This window comes from Cuculus canorus, chromosome 7, assembly GCF_017976375.1.
Source record: "Cuculus canorus isolate bCucCan1 chromosome 7, bCucCan1.pri, whole genome shotgun sequence".
Classification (NCBI taxonomy): domain Eukaryota; kingdom Metazoa; phylum Chordata; class Aves; order Cuculiformes; family Cuculidae; genus Cuculus; species Cuculus canorus.
The window spans coordinates 20,201,353-20,224,262 of record NC_071407.1 but is presented as its reverse complement, the minus strand read 5'-3'; the positions used below and the strand labels follow the sequence as shown (position 1 = coordinate 20,224,262).

General features: G+C 44.2%; 2 protein-coding genes across 7 annotated transcripts in view; both read left to right on the top strand.

Moving 5' to 3' along the window:
- The first annotated feature begins 592 nt into the window (after window positions 1-592).
- On the top strand, window positions 593-4,136 carry NDUFB8 (NADH:ubiquinone oxidoreductase subunit B8). The gene is made up of 5 exons (XM_054070984.1): window positions 593-752; window positions 903-1,029; window positions 1,872-1,971; window positions 3,071-3,226; window positions 3,920-4,136. The coding sequence occupies exons 1-5, from the start codon at window positions 656-658 to the stop codon at window positions 4,010-4,012; spliced, it is 573 nt and encodes a 190-aa protein (XP_053926959.1). The 5' UTR covers window positions 593-655; the 3' UTR covers window positions 4,013-4,136.
- The window catches only part of SEC31B (SEC31 homolog B, COPII coat complex component), a 36,682-nt gene continuing 17,854 nt past the window's right edge, over window positions 4,083-22,910 (top strand). For 2 of the 6 annotated variants that reach the window (XM_054070979.1, XM_054070974.1), the window contains exons 1-14: window positions 5,924-5,990; window positions 9,908-9,996; window positions 11,557-11,680; window positions 12,495-12,690; window positions 13,459-13,554; window positions 14,639-14,779; window positions 15,275-15,417; window positions 15,673-15,772; window positions 16,826-16,987; window positions 18,937-19,089; window positions 19,822-20,052; window positions 20,815-20,889; window positions 21,489-21,572; window positions 22,507-22,612. In XM_054070979.1, coding sequence (XP_053926954.1) covers window positions 9,918-9,996; window positions 11,557-11,680; window positions 12,495-12,690; window positions 13,459-13,554; window positions 14,639-14,779; window positions 15,275-15,417; window positions 15,673-15,772; window positions 16,826-16,987; window positions 18,937-19,089; window positions 19,822-20,052; window positions 20,815-20,889; window positions 21,489-21,572; window positions 22,507-22,612 — 1,690 coding nt within the window. In that variant the 5' untranslated portion in view covers window positions 5,924-5,990; window positions 9,908-9,917. The other 4 variants (XM_054070976.1, XM_054070975.1, XM_054070977.1 and 1 more) reach the window with 4 other exon arrangements.

The following is a 22,910-nucleotide window of genomic DNA, read 5'->3' as shown; positions in this document are numbered from 1 at the left end:
TGAAGAATGGCATCGCTAAACTAACATGCTATTTCAGCTGTTTGCCCTTCCCTAGCTCTGCGGAGACAAGGCGATTACATTTGGATATTAACTTTAATAATATTGATGCTGATACAAGGAAGGCAATTTGCATGATGCCGCCAGCCATGGCATCGATCCGATGGAGCATCGACCTGGCTGTGCCCTGGGAGCCTGCCACCTCTGGAAGGCAATACCTGCCATAAATTCCCATTACCCCGCTTCTGGCGGTGACAGCCAGGGAGAAATATCACGCTGTTGCCCTCGCCTTCTATTAGGTCTTGTGTCAGTACCATAACAAAGGGGGCTGATTAATTAACGCTCTGGACAGCGGGCGGTGCTCGCGATCACCCCGCCCCCGCCGTGACCACGCCCTATATGGAACCAAGCCAAACACAACCACGCCCCCGGTGTACCCACGCCCACCAACACATGTAACCACGCCTCCAAACATAGTCCAGTAGCCACGCCTCTCACACAGACATGCCCCATATGTGGCCACGCCTACCAAGCCACTGTGGTCACGCCCCCGCAGCAGTCTAGTCCCGCCCCTCCATATAGCCACACCCCGCCATAGCCCCGCCCCGCTCTCTGTTACCTTCCGGGCCCCTCCGGCCGCGCCTGCGCGCTGGGGGCGATGGCGGCGTCAGGGCTGCGCGGTGTCCTCTGGTCCCGGGCGGCCGCCCGGCTGTGGGCGACGCGGGTGGCGGCGGCGCCCGCAGGGGCGCGGGCGGGTGAGCGAGGCGGCGGGAGCTGGGCAGGGGGAGCTGGGGGGGCAGGCGGGCGTGGGCCTGCGGGAGCGGGGGGAGGCGAGGCGAGGGCGCGGGGCGGCAAGGGCGGCGCGACCTCCCCGTCCCTTGCCCACCGCGCCGCTATCCCGCCAGCCTCGGAGCTGCCCAAGGAGCTGCTGCCCGGGCCGTACCCCCGCACGCCGGAGGAGCGAGCCGCCGCCGCCAAGAAGTACAACATGCGGGTGGAGGACTACGAGCCTTACCCCGACGACGGCTTTGGGTGAGCTGGAATTCTCCGTTAGCGGCCTGGGGTGCTGCGCCGGCAGCTTCGAGCTCGGGAGGCACACGCCTGCCTTTTAGAACGGGGAGCCTGGGTGAACGGAATACTGCATCGGGGGCTTCGTGTGCTGCTGTAATGCACGGGCCAGAGGGATGCAGTGGAAGTTTTTCCCCGGAATAAACACCTCAGCAGATATTTTAAGTGTTGGGGAGTAGTTTCATATGTGCAAAATACTGGACATCTAGGGTTCTGTGCCTATGTTAAGCTTACCAGATGATATAGCCCGAAAAGGCCAGTGTGAGGAATGCTGCTTGTTACAATGACCCATATCGAGGTGATGATGGTTGTGCTAGTTGTATGTATGCATTTAAAAAATGTGTATACAGAGGAGCTATGAAAACTGAGTAATGTTCAAGTCTCCTATTTCTACAGGCCTATCCTAAGGTGTCTTGTACAAATGTAACTAAATTCCAGTACCTGAAGGAGGCCTACAAGAAAGCTAGGGAGGGACTGTTTACAAAGGTTTATAGTGATAGGACAGGGAGAATGGCTATAAACTGGAGAGGGTCAGATTTACGCTAGACATAGGATGGAATTTTTTCACTACAAGAGTGGTGAGGCACTGGAAAAGGTTGTCCAGGGAAGGTGTGGCTGCTGCATCCCTGGAAGTGTTCAAGGCCAGGTTGAATGGGGCCTTGGGCAGCCAGGTCTAGTGGAAGACCGTGGCAGGGGGTTGGAACTAGATAATCTTTAAGGTCCTTTCCAATGCAAACGATTCTATGATTTTAAATTAATACAGATTTCTTGTATTCTTGGGGGGGGTGTTTGTCTGTTTCTCACAGGTATGGTGACTATCCCAAGCTCCCTAATAAGTCTCATCATGAGAGAGACCCCTGGTACCAGTGGGACCAGCCGGACATGAGGCATAACTGGGGGGAGACGGTAGGAATGCTAGTAGTACTACTCATTATGATTACAATGCTGTTGTTACTAGATACTAACATGCACATCGTGTTAGTACTTTGTTTAATTATTTGTGTAATTGCATCTCCAAGAGTTGGGACAGTCAGTTGTAAGTAAACTTAGGCTGCGACCATCAAAGTAAATTTTTTGAAAGAAGAACGTTGATATCTTCTTACATAGAAGGAAGACTTTAAAAAATTTAAGTTTTCTATAGGAATAGGAAAGTCTCATCCTTTTTCTTTGCATGATCTGACTGTGTATGAGAGTTTAACTCAGAATTGTTCAGCAAAGAAACCATTGTTTGAGTAAGGTCCTTTTAGTACAATGAAAGTAGTTATTGCTGCTTTATCATTCAAGGGTTTTTTGGGGGGATAGAACAAAGAATAAAGAGGTTTTCTCTAGCTTTCATAGCTCCCTGTGTAAAGCGGAAAGCTGGGGAGCTGGAAGTAGTACTTGCCCTGCAAATCAATGGTCCTCTGCTTTCATTAATGTGAAAGGAGACTGCAGGTAGAACATGCTTGGGACTTCCCTATGTATGGTTCAAGGCAGAAGCTTAAATGCCTGTCTGCTTCAATTGGGAAAGTTTTGGCTTTGTTACCCACCCTCCTCTTTGTCATGGAGTAATAGCAGCAGGTGCTCTGCCTGTTTTGAGGAAGCAGCTTCCCAGTCGCAGGTAGTTGCTTCTTTGTTTCAAATAACACTACTACTTCTCTTTGGGTTTGTGACTGAACTTCCATAAATGAGGGTGCCCATTTATATCATGACTTTTCAACAGTGTTAGGGAACAAATCTAAGGTGGAGTGATTATGCACAAACATAAAAGATGCTGCTATCCTATAATTAAGCATATTGTCTGGTATAAGGATAGGATGGAATTTGGAGTCCCAAGTTTTACTGTAAGTGACAACTTGTGACTGTAGGGAAATTATTTGTTTCCTCTGTAGCTTTATCTCTGCTTTCGAGGTGGAGATGCAACATCATCTGGCAGTTTTGTGAATGCTGTAAAGCATTTCTTCCCTTCATAAGAGCAGCTTAAGTGCTGTTGGTAAATGTGCAGCAGTTTTCCTTTGTTCTTTAGATGCACTGGGACTTTGACATGTATCTCCGGACCCGTGTTGATACATCCCCCACTGCAGTTCCCTGGCACACCATGCGCAAACACTTCCTTGTCTTTTTAAGTACCATGCTGATCCTGTTTGGTCTTGGAGGGATGTACCCATCTTACATGCCTGTGGTGAGTAAAGGGAAGAAGAGTAGTGGTGCTTCTTCTCGCTGCCAATGCCCAGAAGAGTGGTTTTGCTGAAGTTGAGTGATGATTGTGAATGCAAAGCCCTGCTGCTGGCAGGGGTGGATGAAGGCATGTCTGAAGGCCTCACCCAGCCTGAGTAGTTCTGTTGACTGTCTTGGCTCAGCTCACAGGTTCTATTTCATAGTGAGCCGTTTCTATTCACAGGGAAATGATTTTAAGCTATACTTATTCCAGCATCCTTTTTTTGGTCTGGTTATTCTCCTCCTCTGTGCATCTGCTCAACAGAGATGCTCTGTCTCGTGCCCTATGCTTTTTAGCTACATCTCGTGATCTGGATCACTTGGAATGTACTTGTGAAAACCACATCTGAGTACACAAATGGCTTTTGCAGTGTATTATCCTCATGCCCCAAGATGACCTCAGCGTTGTTTAAGATTAAATGCAAGACCACCTTAATGTTTCTGTTAAAGGGCATGGGTTTATACAAAGAACACTATCTCTGAATTTATTTTCCTTGTACTCTAATATTCCTGTTGAAGCACTGAAGAAATAGAAATTTAAGTTGTGAATGACAAGTCTTGATTTGGGTGGGGGTGGGATAGAGTGAGACTTTTTCCCTTACCCCTTAATTTACTTGGCGACTATGTTGAATTTGCTGCTCTTTATCTCTCCTTTTAGGGACCGAAGCAATATCCCTTCAATGACCTGTATCTGGAGAGAGGAGGAGACCCCAATAAAGAGCCACCAGTGGTGACACACTATGAAATCTGAAACCTGCTGAAGTACTATGTTGTGTCAGCTCTCCTGGGGTTGGCATCTTCTCTAGTGCTCACTGTGGTGTATGTTAGCACTTCTTCAGCCACTAACTGCAGTGAAATATATTGATGATGCCTACTGTGCTTGTCTTCTGTTGGTTTGAGAAGGCTGGACAATGGCCAGTGAAAGTGAATGACCTTTGCTGTTTTTTCTGAACAGGCTGGTATGTCTGGGGCAAAGTTCTGAGTACAGTCCTAGGACCACTGCTAGTTTATGTATCTTGTGCACAAACATTCCTTAGCTAAGCTTGTTGATGCAGGAGATATTGCTTGTTACCAAGTGAGCTGCTTGGAGTTGAACTAAAATGTCATCATTTAATGTGAAATGATAGGCAAAAACAGACTGGCAGGTTCTGGTGCTTGGGAGTGTCATACATTGTGAATAACTGCCATCCTTACTGGGATTTGGCTTTGATCTCTTACTGGTCCAGATGCCCTCTTTAGTGAAGCTTGCAGAAACACTAGGGAGCACTAGTGAGGCACGGAGCCTTGCAGTGCATAGCTTGAGGCTGACAGCAGAGCTGTAGGCAGCAGTGGTGTGAAAACGCTAATGAGCAAGTGCAACTCTGTCCAGACCTGTTCTGCTGCACCTGGGCTTTGGTCGAAGAGCACTGATGCTCAAGTTGCTCCTGTGTGGCATGAGCTTATCCATCAGGGTTGGAGTTATATCTGATGCATGAAATCTGCGTGGCTTGCTGCAGACCGCTGGTCTAAGACTTCCTATGGCTTCAGCAGCAGCTTGCTTAAGAAAGTTATACATAAAATTTTATTAAGCTCCTAGATTCTTCCAGCTCCACTCTTCCCTTAACATAAATTTTCCCCCTTTTTTCTGGAGAAGGCTGTACCTTTAGTACTGATTTACAGTGCAGGTTCTCTCAGCTGCCCTGTGCTGTGTTGTAGACCCTGCTATTTGGCTGCAGGAGTGGGTGACTGCAGAAGACTAAGGGCTTGGGTTCTTCTTCTGGATGCTTCCTATGAACTGGGTGCTGTGTTTTGCTCTCGACACCCTGTCATGTCTCATTGTTATGTGCTTTAAGAGAAGCAGGTATTCGAAGAACATGATTCATGATTTTGTCAAAGATTTTTAACTCCAGATGCTAACAGATGGGTATCTGGATTCTGCATAGGAGTTTGTATAGGGGTCTATGTTCAAGGAAATTACAAGATTGAATGCTAAGACATACAAATATTTATGTGGAAGTAAAACCTTTTTGGAGGTGCTAAACAATCACCATTCCTCCTGACTTTTGTAAGCTGTCACCATCCCTTCTGTGAGACAAACTATAGTCAGGTTTTCTCAAAACAGGAGAGTAGGGAGGGAAGAAGGCTGTCCCTCTCCAGTTTATAGCCATTGTCCCTAGTCCTATCACTACAAGCCTTTGTAAACAGTCCCTCCCCAGCTCTCTTGTAGCCCCCTTCAGGTACTGGAAGGTCACCATAAGGTTTCCTTTGAGCCTTCTCCAGGCTGAACAAGCCCAACTCTCTCAGCCTGTCCTCGGATGGAGGGTTCTCCAGCCCTCTGACCTTTGTAGCCTCCTCTGGCCCCAGCGTTCCAACAGTTCCATATCCTTCTTACGTTGAGGATTCCAGAACTGGGCACAATACTCCAGATGAGGTCTCACAAGAGAGGAATAGAGGGGCAGAATCTCTTCCCTCGACCTGCTGGCCACGCTGCTTTTGCTAAGTTGTCCTGGGCTGTGAGCGCACATTGCCGGCTCACGTCGAGCTTCTCATCGACCAGCACCCCAAGTCCTTCTCTGCGGGGCCACTGAAATGCCTTTAGGAACGCCGTCCCCTGTCTCCCGCCCGCCCTCTCCGGAAGGCTCCGGGCCGCCAGCGGCGAGCGAGGCGGGGCCGGGGCCGGCGCAGGCGCGGGGCGGGGCCGCTGGGCTCCGGCGGCGCTGTTGGGAGCGCTGCGGGACGGGCAGCAGCCGGTAAGGGCCGCCGCCCCCCTTTCTCCTCCCCCTTCGGCCCTGACGCGAGGAGGCCCTCGGCTTCCCGGCCCTGCGGCTCGGGGGGCGCTCGGAGCGGTGTCCGCGGAGCCCCGGGCAGGGCAGCCGCCTCCCGCCGCCGGGCTCTGGGCAGAGCGGGGCTACCGAGGCTTCCAGTTGACACCGGGGTGCGTAGCTTGCAGGGCGGTTCGTGTCTTAACCCCTGTGTCGTGGCCGAGAGGCCTTTTTTCAGTTCTTAGGGGGCTGCTCGCCTCCCCCGGGTGACCTTGGACGAGTCTCTTCTGTTCTGCACGGGTTTCTCGGGGCTCCCTTTGTGCTGGGCAGCATCGGCAGGAACTTTTCGAAGACGAATGGTCGGGAGTCCGGTGACGGGAGGATTGGGAAAGTCAGTGGGAGGGGATTTCTGATTGACAGTATCTAGGTGGAGCAAGAGGGAAGGCTTTACCGGAGTGATACCGGGAGTGGTTATCATGGCAGCTTGCAGGGTCAATTAGCTGATACACCACCACCCGCAGTCTTTTACAGTCTTTTACGATGTACCTTAAAAGCCACAAGTATTTCACGTTAGGGGAGGTGAGTAGTTTTTGCCTCTGTCAGCATTGTTTACATGGTCCATCGTGATTTGGGAACATGTGCTTTTACTTTGCGCTGTTTCCTGTGCTGTCTCCATTTCCCAGTGGGAGGAGTGCTCCCACGCCCTGGGTTTTCCTTTGCAGTCTTACCTTTTAAGGGCACTTGGAGAAAACCGAGGCTGGGGGCGATGCTGCGTCTGTCCTGCCACCCCCTTTAGGGGTGAGGTTCGTTAGTAGGTTAGATCAGTAATCGGCTGGCTGGAAGAGGAGGAGGAATTGTCATGATTAATCAATTAGAGGTCTTGAGAAAAGCATAAGCTTTCTCAGAAGTCTTAGGTGCTATTTTGGGAAATGTCAGCAGGTGGCAATCTCTCCCTAAAAATTCTCCTGTGGAAGAGTCCGTTGCTTGTGAATTTTCTCGGGCAGCCACAAGAGGTTGCTAAAGAAGGGCTTTTTCTTGCTTTAAGGATCGTGGGTCCTGTCCACGGCACAGACGTGCACAGTGTGTGAGAAGATCGCTTCTTAGAGAGTATGACTCCAATCAGCCGGTTTTTTTCCTTCCATACTCAGAGCCCACTGATTTAAGGCACAGGTGCTGCTGCATCCCCACAGAACCTCAGCTGCAATGGAGCTGAATTGGCAGGAGGTGCTTAAGAGGTGGTGGAATACTGTTATCTCAGCGTCTTATGCATCTCCTGAGGGCCTTCTCAGGTCTGCTAGCACTACCGCTGCTTTGCCTTGAGGACCAGGAATGGTCCTATGATCCAGCACTTCTGCAGTTATTCTGTTGATACTGAGCCACTCTAAATGGTGCTTTGTTTGCTTTTCCTGTGTCTAGTTGTGTCCCATTCCTGTTGTTACGGGCAAGACACTTTACCTTCATGTTATGTCCTGACTTAAGTTTATGAAAAGAGTACAGCAGTGTTAACTTTCTTATGCAAAGTACTCTGTTGACAAGAACAGCTGGACAACTGGTCAATACAGTTCTGCACATTTTTTGTGGCTTGTCTTATGTGTTAAATGCAAGTTGTGCCAGCCTTGCAGTCAGTCCAGCACAGAGAGTATGGAATGGGAGCTTGCACCACTCACCTAGCTAAGTTTGTGATGGTTGCACTCTTAATTGCTTCCTTACCTGTTAATTTACTAGAAAGAAAAGGTCTCCTGTCTATTGTCAGCAAGGGAGTTGCCTTCTCAAAAGCTCAGGATCAGTGAGATCTCTATGTACAGTCAGCTCCTACAAGTGATTGATTATAATTGGAGGAGGAAGAGGCAAGAAGGGGGCTGATAAGGAGCGTAGTGGCTGTTCTGTGCCCTTACATCAGTGTAGTCAAGTGGTGCTTTGTGCCAGCAACAGCCTACTGCACATACACCTGACTCCTCCTGGGGATATTTTCATTGAAGAGAGGAGACACAGACAGTGTTCCTGTGCTAGTATGGGAGACAGATGAATAGGCACTGGAACTTCTTGGCACTTCTGCGAAGTGTGTGCCAAAAGATGGGAAAGTAAGCGGTGTGAGGAGGTGACTTTTTCACCTCTGTTCCTGAGCTGTGTGAGGAAATAATGGTGCTTGTGTTATTATACAAGAGTTCTGTTCAGATTGCTCTGGGCCTCAGCTAAGTTGGAATAAGGTTAATGTCATGATAGCAATAGGCACTTTGATCTCAGTGGTACTGCTAAAAAGTGTTGAATAAATTCTAATCAAACAGTATGTCCTGAGAGTGCAGGGGTTGTGGGGTGGGTGGGAGAAGAGGAAGTCCTTAGCTTCTGTCTAGTGGTAGAGAAGAAGACCTAAAAAGAGTGTGGAATTATTTGTCAGGAGGTCTAAGACCAGGAAGCAGTGCTGACCACGTTCCCCTTCGTGGGCCTCTGGAGGCCATGGCTTCATATAAGCCACATGACAACAGAAGGCTTTTTCAAAACTGGGTGGGGTTTTTTTGATGGTTTGTACAGATGAGCTGACCACCGCAAGCTACCCTTGTGAACTTGGTTACAAATAAACATCTGTGCTGTGGCCTGAGCAAGGCCAGACTCTGAAGTACTGACCCTTGTAGCCCTGCATCTGAGGAGAGAGCCATGTGATGCAGACTGTGGCTTAACTGTCAGCCAGGCTAACACAGGCAGTGTCAAGCAACCAGGAGAGGTTAAACACAGTGAGCTGGCAAGATGCAGTTTCTTTTGCTGTGCTGCCTGTCGCCAGTTTTACTTTATTCAGCATTATATCATCTGAGTGCATAGTTAGCAGCTCTGTTCAGCTGGAGTTCAAAAACTGCACTGCAACCAAGCTCAAAAGATTTAGGATCTGCTTTTGAGATGGACCCCGCTAGCCTGTGAATTGTGTGTCCAGACATTGTTTACATTACTGACTTGTCTAGAAGGCCTGGACATAGTCTGGGATGGAGAGGTGCTGGGTGTTTTCTCCTCAGCAAGAACAGGATGCTACATGGAACGATAATTTATATTTATGTTCAGTTTTGCAACCTCCTGCCTGCCTGCTGTTGTTTGACTTTCAATTATCCCACTACATTATTACGCAAATAATCTCTGCCCAGTAATATGGGGAACTTGTGGTCTTATTTTACAGGTGTCAGTTGATCTATCCAGAGTAAATAAAAAGAATTGTCAGAGCTGAGATTGAAACCCAGTAGTTACTTCTGGATCACTTTTTCTCACCTACTACCACTTACAAACTCAAGCAGAAAGTCAAATTAACTTTTTCGTTTTCCTTCTCAGAGGAGTGAGAACAAAGTACATTAACTGAATTGGCACGTGATAGCAGTGCACTTTGTTTTCTGCTGCCACGTCACTTTTTCACTTGGAATTTAGCCTGCCTTAGAGATTCCTTCTGCTCCCTTTTTGCCTACGTATATACTGACATCAGTGCATCTAGAGAGAGCAACCAGTGCTTTGCAGATATATTTAATTAAATTAATTTCTGCAACTGATTTAAACAGCCTGGACCAAAAAATTGAGTATGTTGTTTAACTTAGATACTCTTCCTTTTACAGAAACCCTCCTGTAATTGAGGTATGTGAAAAAGACAGCTGTATATGAAAGAAAATCTGTGATCAGACAGCTGAGTTTGTTTGGTTTGGGTTGTGGTTTTGTTTTGGGTTTTTTTTGGTTTTTGTTTTTTTTGTTTTTTTTTTTTATGAATTCTGAAGTACCCTAATTCATTCCAGTAAAACTGTATTCACTAGTTCAGGAAGTAGGAAGTAACTTCTCTCTGTTGCAAGCGATTTGTTCTTGGGGATATTTTGTTACTGATGTGATTATTTTCGTGTTGACTTTATCTAGCTATTCTAACCACTGTGTGAAATTTCTTCTAGAGCCTAGAAAATGAAGCTAAAGGAAATTGAGCGAACAGCTGTTCAGGCATGGAGTCCAGCAAACAACCACCCCATTTATCTAGCAACAGGTAAAGTTCTTCACAATTTGTGAGAATTGAAGTATGAGCCACAGAGAGATTTTATGTAGAGTAGTATTGGGTTTAATTTTCAACAATTCCCACCTTAATAATCTCTGGAAAACTTACAGGTGATATACTGAAAACATTACAGCCTTTTTTTCTTTTTTTTTTCAAAGTGACCTGTAAAGGATTATTTGTGTGCTCTGCTTTGACACAGTAAATGCCAGTGATTTTTTTTCAAAGGGTGAATACATGTCTTTTTTTTTTTGATCCAAATTCTAATTTTGTCTGTATGAACCCCAACACCTGATGCTATAAAAATTCCAACAAAATAAGGTTACTTATTTGGTGTCTATGGAAAAATGCAATTCATTCTAATCACGTTCATTTAAATTTAGTTTTACTTTGTTGGTGTTCAAACATTATCAGGTGGTTTGACAATCAAATAATAGAAATATCTTCTCCCTAAAGCTGCATGTTTTGGTTATCATTCAGTTTTCAATATTTCTGCAAACCTTAAATTTGCATTTTATTGATATTATTCATTATAGTTATAATAATTTTATTTCCTGAAACATGAAGTCAGCCTGTTTGCCGAGTTGGCGATTCATGAGTTTGTCCTTGTGGAATCAACAGCTTGGGTTGTTGGTCCAATATGAGGACGAGTCACCTTTGTCTCCGGCCTGGGTTGTGCAGTGTTGCTATGTCGTCTTGGTTTGGGTTTTTTTTTTTTTTTTCAGGGATTACCCTCAAAAGAAAGCGACAAAAGTTTGGCTATTGTCTTAAACACAACCTTACAATTTTGGAGGTAGATAGTCTATTTTGTGTTTCACTAATAAGGAGAGATTTTTGGTTAAGCCAAAATCTTGGCTTCCGTCTGCTTTGGATCAGAAACTGCAGTTTCATAATTTGTATTGCTTTTTAGTAGTCTCTTGGGCACTTACCATGCCATTGGCAGTTACAAAGCACCTCTGTGGTAACTGGGTGACTGTTTGCCTGGCAGTGTCCCATTAGGCAATGTTAAATCTATTTTTAGCTTTTATCCTGTAAGCTAGGGAGAAAGAAAGCCACCTCTGTGTGACAGCTGGCTGTCTCTGGGTCATTGGGGAGTGTGTGTTTGGCCAGAGTTGGAGAAATTTTGCTGTAGACCAGATTTGGAAGGTTTGATCAAGACGTATGGTCGTGGTCGAGTCGCGGTACACAGAAATATTTGGGATCGTTCTTGTAGCAGGGTTTTGCGATGTGACTGCATTCGCAGCTTAGATAAGGACTTGGAATCAGAAGCTGTGGCTGCTTGGAAGAGGGTATATGAATCATATCTCAAAAGAGAAAGGTATATACACAACAGTAATTCTGGTGCCCAGAATTTTTTGAAGTTCTGATTTCTTTAGAAGTCATTATCTTAATTGTTGGTTCCTCTTTCTGACATATTCAAACATGTCCTCTCCTTGAACAAACACAACCAAGGTGGTATTGACTGTGAAGAGTAGGTTTCCAGTGCTTTGCTCTGTCTGTGTCTTCTGGTCTTGAAAACAGTGCTCACTTGTTTTGCCCTTGTACTTCTGCTAGGAACATCTGCCCAACAACTGGATGCGTCCTTCAGTACAAATGCCACCTTGGAAATATTTGAGGCTGACTTCAGGGATCCCTCCCTAGACATGAAGCAGAAAGGAACACTTCCTGCCTCAAACAGGTACTAGAGACTTGTACTGATGTATCCATCAGTGGAACTGTAAAGGTCTTTTCTGGTACAAGAAAAGAGAGGAGGAGATCATGTTTTGGGGGCATAAAGTGATCTTTTGGATCAGTTGACCTCTGTCTCCAAGAATTGAATGTCTGTGGTGACACCAATAATGCTGAGTGTGTAAGTACAGCAGCTGGACCATTGGAGAAGTTTGAAAGGACTTACATGGTAGTCAGTCAGGAGAGTCATTCCATATCATGTGAATTTTCTGGGGCCAATGATTTGCAACAAAGAAACTAGAGGCAGAATGAGACTTGTCTTATACCTCTTTAAGACAACACGATTTCTTAGACTCATCAGTGTGGGGAACGTTTGTGCCCGCTGAAAACACAGCCTCGATTTGTAACTAGCAGCTTTTACAGTGGGTAAACAAATATTTAAGAAAACAATTTTCTCTGGAAAAGAAAACCTATAGTCCTGTAATCTAATTTTCTATATAGTCTAGGTTAGAGGAGTTCACCCACCAATTCCCATTTGAGGTCCTAAACATTTTATTGGAGTAGGGAGAAAGGGGGAAAAAAAAAAAGAGACAGTCTAGCTCTTCCTTTGTAAGTTGCCTTTAGAAGTCTTTGGAAGGAAACTCATTTCTGGTTTTCCCAATGTAAAAGCCACAGTCATCTTCAAAGGGAAATGGTTATTAAGATTCAGACTGATCATTATGTTTGATAGGTCAGAACGTGGGTGTGGTTTTTGGTAATGCAGAGGGTGTCTTGACTTCACCAAATATTAGGGCCTACACCAGCCTTATTTTCTTCTTTTTTAGGTTCCATAAGCTGATCTGGGGTAACTTTGGAAATGAGTCCCCAGAGTCCCATGGAGTGATCATTGGTGGAGGGGATAATGGTGTTTTGACAATGTACAGTGTGCATCGCATCTTGGCTTCAAAGAGTGAGCCTGTAATTGGGCAGACAGAGAAGCATTCTGGTCCTGTACGAGCTCTTGATTTCAACCCTTTCCAGGTAGGCCACGTTAAAATACTTATAACTGAATCTATATTAAAAAAATATTTTCCCTTGTATGTAGAGATTTATAAACTAAAGAAACAGTTTTTAATCTGGAAAAAAGCATGATAGTTGTGATGCAAGACTGGTTTGGGACTCAAGTTTGGGTTTTGTTCACAGCTTTGCTACTGAATTCCCTTGTAACCTTGACCAAGTCTTTTACCTCTCTGTAAAAATGTGTCTTGTAATACTGTTACACGTTAGACCGTTACCCATTTGAAATAGAACTGTTTTTATCCTTTCCATTGGTGTGTAATTCAATCTAATCACACTGGAAGAGACTGCAACAAAAGTGAGTGGTGAAAAGAAAATAAGTTTTCGTGGTAGTACAAAGGCAAATTGAAAGTTTTCTGCAGCCCTTTATGGGCAGCCTGCATCTTCGCAGAAGAAATGTCCTTGGCACTGGGATGAAAAACAAAGGCTCAGCTGGCCAGAGACAAGTGGCTTCCAGGCCTGTGGCAAAGTTTTGTGATGAGTAACACCAGCCCTCTGCACGTGTAGCTTGCCAGCCAAATTTTGAACAGGTCTGTAACATGGCACAGATGAAGTCAAGGAGGCCAGGCTTGGTTTATATTCTAGTTAGTATCTTTCTGCATACCAGTAGCTGCAAAGTGGAGTTCTCATCTGACTTCACAAGCTCTTGGGTTTTTTGCTTACATGTATTTTTAAGAAATCTCTCCTCTAACCTTGTCAAACTCAGCTGAGCTTTTCTTTTTTTTTCTACAGAGTAACCTCTTGGCTTCAGGAGCCAATGATTCTGAAATTTTCATCTGGGACTTGAATAACTTCAGTGTGCCTATGACTCCAGGGTCTAAATCACAGGTAAATGAGTTTTCCTCTGGGCAATACCCCAGCAGTTTTATATCTTGGTAGGCAAGGCAGAAAGAAGCGAATGTGTAAAATCATCCTGGTCTAGACAGTCTGCGAATGGGGAGTGACCTTGGTAACTGTCAGGAGAAAGAAGGATCAGAACTGACTGATCAGGTTCATTTTGAGGAGGTGGAAAGGGTGTTATAAGGGGTGGGGGTAGGCTGGCAAGCTCTGGAAGGATACTCTTTGCATGGATGCATAAGCTTTTCATGGATTTGATTCAAGTAACTGACCAGTTTATCTTGTGATCCAGCTGGGGCATGTGTGATGGATTAAGAAGGCTTATTGGACCTTCTCTGAGGAATGAATTTACTTCAGGCTTCAGCTGAAGCTTTTCATATCTCATGAAAGTAATATTCCTAGCAGAGCCAGTGAGCCATTTAATGCATCTTGGCTATTACTCCCAGATATGGTTTCGTGAGTTTGAAAAGGAAGAAGCTTATGATCTTCTGATGCTGATTATGTTATTCAGGGCAATCAACTCTGGAAAGCGAAAAAATCATAGTAAACTTAACTAAAAGCAGGCCAAGTTTTTCTTCCAGTAAGCCTCCCATTTGTCTCCTTGTCTGCCTCCTGCATTGCAGTAGATACAGTAATGGCAATTAGCCTTGAATGCTTCATCATTTTCCATCTCACTGCTCTCCTGAAATGTTGTGCAAGGTCATCTTTCCATCTAAGTTCATCCCAAGAGTCCGAGCAGAAGCATCTGTGTTCTCTCAGCCGCAGTTCTCTCTGGGCTGACTTACGACATGTTTGGGCAACGCATAATCCAATACCTGCTCCCAAAATGCAAAGGTGCTTTTCCATGTGACATTCCCCCATAGAATTTGACTGTCAGCTTTACATTCTAAATACAGGACTTTCCATGCTTGCTAGTCTTTCTGGTTAGTGCTGCTATTTTCAGTTAGTTGATCAGTGGTTGGAGGCAGGAATCTATACATTCTCAAATCCCGTAGTTAAGCTAGTGACAGAATCCTTTGATTAGTGTTCCCTCAACGTGGGAATAATGGATGTGTGGCCTTTCCTATCTTGGCAGCCTCATGAAGACGTCAGTGTGGTGTCCTGGAATCGGCAGGTACAGCATATCCTGTCCTCTGCTCACCCCAGCGGCAAGGCTGTGGTTTGGGACCTCAGGAAAAATGAGCCTATCATCAAAGTCAGTGACCACAGCAACAGAGTGAGTGGAGGAAAGACTGATTCTCAGTAGCTTACAACATGCCGTATGTGACTGCAAAGCAGTGGCTTAGGCTCTTGGGATCAAGTGGTTTTGATGAACCAGCTGCTAGGGTTGGTTCTCTTGGAGCTGTAGCATTAAAGCATCTCTTCCCCCTGCCCAATGAAATGGTGAAACAGAACCCCTATCTGGTCCTAAAATTAGGGCACCCTTGCATTCAATATCTATTGAATGAAGCTCCATTATGAGAAACCTCCCGTGTTTTAATGCTGTCTTCCTAGATCAACTTTGAACTAGTCCTTCAACTTCTGTATGGTTAGTGGGTTTCTTCCTGCGTAGAGAAGGTAGAAATGCTTGCTTCCCGCAGCAAGATGTTGGTAGACTTGCTTTATGTCAAGCATTCTGGGCACTGTAAGTGCAGAATGACGTAGCTCTGGACCATGTGTACTTTGCTAGCTTGCTTTGCTGAATTTTCAGCCTACCTTACTTTTGTCACAGATGCATTGCTCAGGAATGGCCTGGCATCCAGAAGTTGCAACCCAGCTAGTCCTTTCTTCTGAGGATGACCGCTTGCCAGTGATCCAAATATGGGACTTACGTTTTGCTACCTCTCCTTTGAGCCAGCTGGAAGGGCACACGAGGTGAGGGCCTGCTTGTTGTCTTGCTTTTTCATGAATCTTCGTCTTTAAAAGGCAGACATCTGGGAGACAGGACTTGGGAGGAGAACTGTGATTGTTTGCTAGGCCTCCTTTGTTTCACAGATGATTCTGGTTGAGGTTAGAGGTGAGGACTGGCATTTCTGAGCTTCAGTGCTGGTGCATACTGCTTTCTTGGTGATAGTGTTGGAGAGTGGGACGGGTATTAGATATGATTGATTTATTTCTTGTCTGTTTTAGGGGAGTTCTCTCTGTCTCTTGGTGCCAGGCTGATCCTGAACTGCTGTTGAGTAGTGCCAAAGACAACCGGATTTTGTGCTGGAACCCAAGTATGGGGGAGGTACGTAACCACAGCTATACCCATGGTCTGCTTTACAGAGTTGTGTGCTGTTCTGTGTGTGTCCCTTCGTTGTATCCCTGTGGAGTCCCAGTGTAATTTCCTCCAGTATGCCTTCTGCACTCTTCCTCTCTGGAGTGAGTGTGTTGTCCATATTCAGAGTGAAAACAGCAGAGACAGTCAGAGATTTTCTCAGATGTATCTGTGTCCAGACATGATAGAAGGAAGAAAGCTTTAACTAGAACTTAGTTTCATCTATTTGTGATTACTCTTGCTACATTCACATGTGTAATCTCTGTGTCTGTTTGTTTCTTCCTCCTTCTCCTAGAGTTGTAAGCTTTTTGGGGGAAACTTGAAGGAGAAGGAGGAGCATTTGTTAGGGGCAATGAGAGGGGGACATTGTAATTAAATGTGTGTAAACATTATTCATAGTACAATGGTTTCACATGTATGTGCTTATCTAGTCATGTATCTCAAAATTGCCTTTTTGAAAATATTTAGGTATCACCTGAATTAAAGTAGGTCTGTGTAAAATAAAAAAAAAAAAATCTGCACCCCTACTCATTCAAAACTGAATTTCTGGATAAAAACTGGATTTTGAACTTTGAACAAAGTTCACACAGTTGATTTGATGATAGCATAGGGGAAGTACTCAAGTTTAACTGCGAGCCCAGGCTGGATTCATTTCATGGGATAATTTCAGCTAGCTGACCACTTTGCCTTGGAGGCATAGAAAAAAATTCATCTGTTTTCATAAGTTGCATGAAATGGTGCTGTTGTGTTTTTTTTCATGGGATTTGATGCTTACTCTATCTAGCAGTTAGAAAAGAATCAAACTCTGAAATGTTCCTGATGTTTAATTTTTAAAAAAGTCTTCTCACTATATTTTAGCTCAAGGCACTCTAACCCGATTACAAATGCAAAAGCAAAAATAAGAGACTCGTATACAATGGTGATGTGTAATATAAATTGTGACACACCTCCTGTGAGCGAGTAATTTGGGGAAAGCTGGGAACTACTCATGTTGTGCTTCTGCCTTTGCTCTTTCTGTGATAGGTGGTTTACGAATTACCCATTCGGAGCCAGTGGTGCTTTGATGTCCAGTGGTGTCCCAGGAATCCTTCAGTCTTCTCTGCTGCCACTTTTGATGGGTGGATCAACATTTATTCTGTTATGGGTGGGAACCTAGAAGCTCAGCAGAAGACACAGGCTGACAAGGTAAAGTCCCATGCGCATGTTACGGTGTGACAGATTGGCAGTTAGTCACCTGACTTCTGAGAGTGTTAGAATCACATGTGTATAACAGTATGGTTTTTAAGTGATGCAGTTGGTCCTGCCCATCAACCTGTACAGCTGTATGGTTTGGGAACCAGAAGCTGCCTGTGTGGGGACTTGATATCCACCAAGTCCCAGAGTGACTGCGTTGCCTCTTGACTAAGGTGTCTCAGTGTTTCTTGTAATATTTATTAAAGTATGTAAAGACAAACAAGATCAAGTGTAGTTTTGATGTTATATATATTTTATGGTTATTACTACTAGACTGAAAATAAAGGAATACGCTTGTTAGAGCAACAGGCTTGTCTTGTCATTACATTAAACTTAAATAATTGATACTAGTTAACACAATACCTTATTCTTTATTAGTTCAGAAGAGAATTTTTTAAAGTAGTTTATAAGCCACTATTAGCAATTTTCCTGAAGTCAATTGACTATAACTAGGAGCATCCTAATATTTTGATACTGAAACCCACTACTTAGCCAATGAATAGATGGGCAAACTCTTGAACAGATTAAATGTCAGTACAGTCTAAAATTTTAGTTTTAATCTGGTGTTTAGACTTGTAATTCCTTCCCTCTCCCCCAACCAACTAATGCCTTACAATAACAGGTTTTAAGAGAACACGTATGAGCTGTCTTAAGCGTTATTTATATAGTCATTTACAGCCGACTGAGTTCAGTTTCATAGGATTTGCAAGAGATAGAAAATACTTCATCAGGCAACAGCTGTAGGAGATTAGGGATTTATTTAATCGATGGTGAATTTTCTTTCTCTGTGTTCTTCATGTGCATGCACCACCCTTCCACTCTTCAAAATTGGAGAACAGTAGGGTAGAATAACTCCTACGTAAATAGAATAACAAATAATAAGAGAAATAGGAGGAGATAATGCCAGTTATGGAGGTGGGGAGTTTGCGACCAAAAGGCTGCTTTCTTCTGGATTCCATGTTATCAGGATAGAAACTCTGAAGACCTGGTAGTTGATGTTACTGGTACCCTGGTAGTGTGTATTTATTTTTCGAAGGTTTAGCATGATTGATCTGTTAAGTATAAGCTTTTCCTCCAGGAATGGTCTTTTTGTGGGATATGTTTCCCCTCAAGAAGGATTTGGAAGACAGAACGCAGAGGTCTTGCTTGTTGTTTTTTGTTTGGCAGCCTTAGCTTAATCAGTCTTATGTTGCTTCCTTTCAGGTACACTAGTCAGCTGTATTCTGGAGCTATGCCCTATGGTCCAGTCAGACTTGAACAGGGTTATGTTTAGCAAACCACAACTCTATGCCAACAATGTTAAAAATTAAGTGTGCTTATGAACAGCATTATATGTATGCTCACTGACTTGCTAAATGTCAGAAATCCAGATCAGGGACCGCTTTTGACACACTTTTGTCTAGGCAAGAAAGTCTGGAGAGATTATTTCACCAGCCTTGTCTAAGCTATAAAAGCTCAATAGTCCTTGAAAATAACACGTTTAAAAGACCCCAGCCAGGGAAAGGGAGTCAACATTCCTTTGTGAGCAAAACAATAAATAAGTTGGACAACTTTTGACCGTATGTTGTCACTGCCTTGCATAAAACAAGTAATTTTGTAACTGGTGGATTTCTGAGCTGGGTGCTAGGCCAAGCAGTGTTTCTTAGAGAATTTACTGTTTGCGAAGGAAAAATTACTTAAATCTCTCAAGGTGAAGCTTTCTTGAGAAATAATTTCTGGAACTGTTTGGAAATACCATTTTTCTCACATAGAGGTTTGGAGGTATTCCAGGAAGAGGTGCTGTATTAGCCTTTTTCTTCATCAGTGAGGAAAGTAACTCATTACTAAGCAATAGCTTTTGTACTTACTCCATACAGAGAAGAGTTGAATTATACCTTATTCTTTTCTCCACCTGATTCTAGATCTCTTCCTCCTTCAACAATCTGGATCCCTTTGGCACAGGACAGATCCTTCCTCCTCTGCAGGTGCCAGAGCAAATAGCTCAGACTACCTTGATTCCACCATTAAAAAAGCCACCCAAGTGGATTCGCAGACCTGTGGGGGTTTCATTTGCAGTAAGTGAATGGAACTTTAGCTTAAAATGCAATAAACATGTTGTCTTGTGACGCAATCCTGTTCTTTCACTAGAGAAGCCTTTATCTTCCCATTGCTGGTTGTTTTAATGCCTGTTTAGGGTGCAGTGTGGTGTCCTGCGGAGCAAAAATCTTTTGCTCAACATTCAGATATATTTCCAACAAGAAAGGTTTCTGTAGCAGAGAATGGGAGATTGTAAGTAGGAGTTAACAAAGCTAAAGAAGACTCATAAGAGTTGTCCTTGTAGGCTGTGACGTACATTCCTATTCTTCTCTTTCTTTTGCCTTCCTGTCCAGGTATTTAGTTTTCTTCACATCTTTGCTCCTAAATTGAAAGGCTGAATTGTTCTTTTAGCCCTTGGCTGGACTTGTTCTCTGTCTGTTTAGTGCCTGCTATTCATATAATAGTTCTATCATTGCAGCTTCTTCTCCCTAGCAGAGAACAAACAGTTCCAAATGGTACTTTTTCATCTGTGCCTCTTAGGCATTTGTAATTGGATGGGCCTAATAATACCCTCGCAAGTGTCATTGTTATCAGTCTTCAGCTGAAGGGCTTGTGAAATCCCTCAATGTCCCCACCATCCATACAAATTGAACTGTATTCTTGTGATCACAGCTGGAGCTTGAGTCTGCCTTGCTAAATGAAGAGCTAAGTGAGTTGCTTTTACCTTCATTTATAAGAATGCTTACTGTATCTCCCTCTGTCATTTTTAGTTTGGAGGAAAACTGATTACCTTCGGTCTTACCAAGGCTCCTGGACAGCTAACGCAGCAGTCCCATCCACACCAGGTATTCATCAGTCAAGTCACTACTGAAACTGAATTCCTGCTCCGATCCAGGGAACTGCAGATGGCCTTACAGTCAGGGAACCTCCTTGATTACTGCCAGGGCAAGATCCAGACAGCCAAGTCACCATTTGATGAGAACCTTTGGAACTTCTTGAAGGTAGGATGGCTGTGGTGAAACACAGAAGTTAATTATTTTATGGTCATGGGGTAGAACATTCTTTGTTGTCCTCTCTAGCCCTTTATATTCCCGTTCTTTAAGATATAAAATGGAACCAAATAAGCTAGTTAATTACTTGTCTAAATAAAAGTTTTTGCAGTTGAGGTCTTGAAGGTTATCTTGTTTTTCAGTAGGAGTGGTCTTCTCATTTTGGTGGTCTCATTTTGGCTTCCTGTCAAGGTGCTAAACAGGATTTTCTCATCTCAACCAGTCAATTTGGCTGCGTGCAGCCTGTGGAAATCCCTGGAACTGTCTGAAATCCCCAGCCAGGGAGCTTCTGTAACAATTGGTTAACTAATTTGTGTGGAGATAGATAGCAGTTCAGGCAACTACCTTGTCTCAATTTCATCCAGACTCAGATCAGTCTGCTGTCTCTATGCGGAGATTAGCTTGGCAATTCTTAGACCATCCAGGGAGTTAATGATCTAGTACACTACATACAGTCATAGCCCTGATATGCAGTTATACTTCAGTTGTAACTGTATGACAAACTTGAATTTCACCTTTTTTTTTATGATTATAACTTAAATTCCATAGATTTTCCCCATGATAGTCATTAGGTGGATTTGCCATAGTTGACTTCCTTATCTATAAACTGAGCTCTAAACTTTGCTGCTTCCAGAAGCAGCCAGCCATTGGTAGTGTGTAAATGTCTGGGATTTTACATATTTTCTTGTCTTTTTAATATCCTTTGGGGCTCAGGTGAATCTGGAGCAGGAGCCCAGGACTAAACTCCTCAGGCTGCTGGGCTACAGTAAAGAGAATCTACAAGAAAAGGTAAGGGGTCGTTCTAATAAAGGGAAATCATTACAGGACTAAAGCTGCTGCAGGAGAGTTGTAGGGTCCCTACTGGAAATGAATGAGTGATCTCGCAGCCTTCAAAAGACCAAACTGTATGAAATGCCAGCTGTGAGAGGCAGCTCAAGTGTCACCCATTAAAAAGGAAATGCAGGCACTTGTAAGGTTATAACTGTAGCTGTACTGGGCCAAACCAAAGAGATCTTGAGCCCAGTTACCTTGCTTCCAGTTTTTGGTGCTCTGGGAACTGTAAAACAACAGTGCAATTGTGAGAGCTTCTTCTAGCATTCATCTTGGGGGATTCCTTGGCCAGGCAGAAGGTGACAGATAAAGACAGTCTGGCATATCAGTAATGGAGCTGCAGGGAAGGAAACTTGCAGCAGCATGGACAGTGCTCTGAAAAGGGATAAATAACCTCTGATAGGCAGCCAGCCAGGAACAGGGAGAGCTGAACTTTTCAAACAAGTTAAAGAGTGGGAGCATTGTGTCTGGAGCTTGCCAGTCACTTGTTGGCTTTGCTGCCCAGATGTTTAACTTTGATAGGGGCTTCATTCTGTGCATGTCTGTTACTTTTGTAGATCACCTCATGTTTGAGCAACGGAATCACAGATAAACAGCCCGTTCCTGAGGCAGATGAGACAAACACTGCACAGCCAGATGAGGTATGTCCTGTGCGTCTTGCCAGCTTGGAAGAGTAGTAGAGGGCAGAATGAACACAAAGTTTTAATTCCAACCATAAGCTGTTGGATTCAATGCATGCATCACAGAGGACAGTTCACAGGCCTGTCGTACCCTCACAGGGTAGCAATCCCCTCTGGCTTTAAAACAAACCATCGAATGATGAAGATAGACTCTTGGCTGTTAACTGCACGAAGACTTGCTTAAACCGGTGCGTCTTCAGTGATTGAATTAGCCTCACCCAAGCTTAACTTCATACTACAGTTTTGGATTTCCTCTGTGAAGCTTCTGTTGTGCCATTTCTTTTGCCTTTCTTTCCTTTTTACTTCTATCCTTTGAGATGGATTCTCATGTGATTTTGAGATGTCCCTCTTTGGATGCTTTCCAAGGCCTGGTTGACCATGCATTGTAAATTTTGCTTCTTTAAGGTATTTAAAACTTCTGTCCTCAAATTAGTAATTTTCTTCACAAACTTTAAACACTGGCTGAGATACTCTAGGGGTAGCAACTGTGTCCTGCATTTCGGTAGAGCACCAAGGATAGTTGTGATCCTGCCTTTTAGTTACAGATGCCACTTGTTGGGCTTGTCCCTATTCCATCCAAAATTCTTCAGCTTGCTCAAGGGCTGGCAGTTGTTGATGAATGCAGCCCAGCCAATACTGTTGGCATTGCTTGTCTTATACCATCAGTTTCTTAAGCTTTGTCCATAGCGGCACTGTCCTTGTTGCTGCCCTGATGAAACTGTGCAGGTTGATAGACCAGTGACAGTAAGAATGATGGGTTTTCAAGTTGAAATCAGATGTACGTGAGCGTGCTCTATCAGATGGATAGCCGTCCCATTGTACTCTGTATTCCACTAACCTGTTTCGGGTGTGATCTGTGTATTTGGTAAATTAACCTCTCGCGCTCCTTGCACAGCTTTTGGTAAATTCCAGTGATGATGTAGCTGCTTCCTCCTCTTCAGCCTTTTTTGACAACCTCATCCCACAGAATATGAGCACATTGGAGATTCCTGTCACAGAAGGTATGTTGCATGAAGTATTTTTTCTGCCCTCTTACGAAAAGTGCAGAGGAGAGAAAAACCAGAAAATTAGAGAGACCGAGAAGAATCTGGTCCACTCTAGCAAATTTAAGCTTTCAAAACACATGAACCTTCCTGAAGTCATGCAGCATATCTCAGCCTTGTGCAGAGAAATAATCTTCCCAGATCAGAGACTCATTACAAACACTGGAGAATCTTCCAGATGATGGAAGACTTAGTCAAATCAGTGGGGTTTTTTAAAGTGCAAAACCTGACTTGAGTTTCCAAGTTTTCTTCTAGC

Excerpts from the sequence above, each read along its gene's own strand:
- NDUFB8 (XM_054070984.1), top strand. The coding sequence starts at position 656 with ATGGCGGCGTCAGGGCTGCGCGGTGTCCTCTGGTCCCGGGCGGCCGCC. Across the intron at positions 753-902 it reads GCCCGCAGGGGCGCGGGCGG|CCTCGGAGCTGCCCAAGGAG; the intron begins GTGAGCGAGGCG and ends CTATCCCGCCAG. Across the intron at positions 1,030-1,871 it reads TACCCCGACGACGGCTTTGG|GTATGGTGACTATCCCAAGC; the intron begins GTGAGCTGGAAT and ends TGTTTCTCACAG.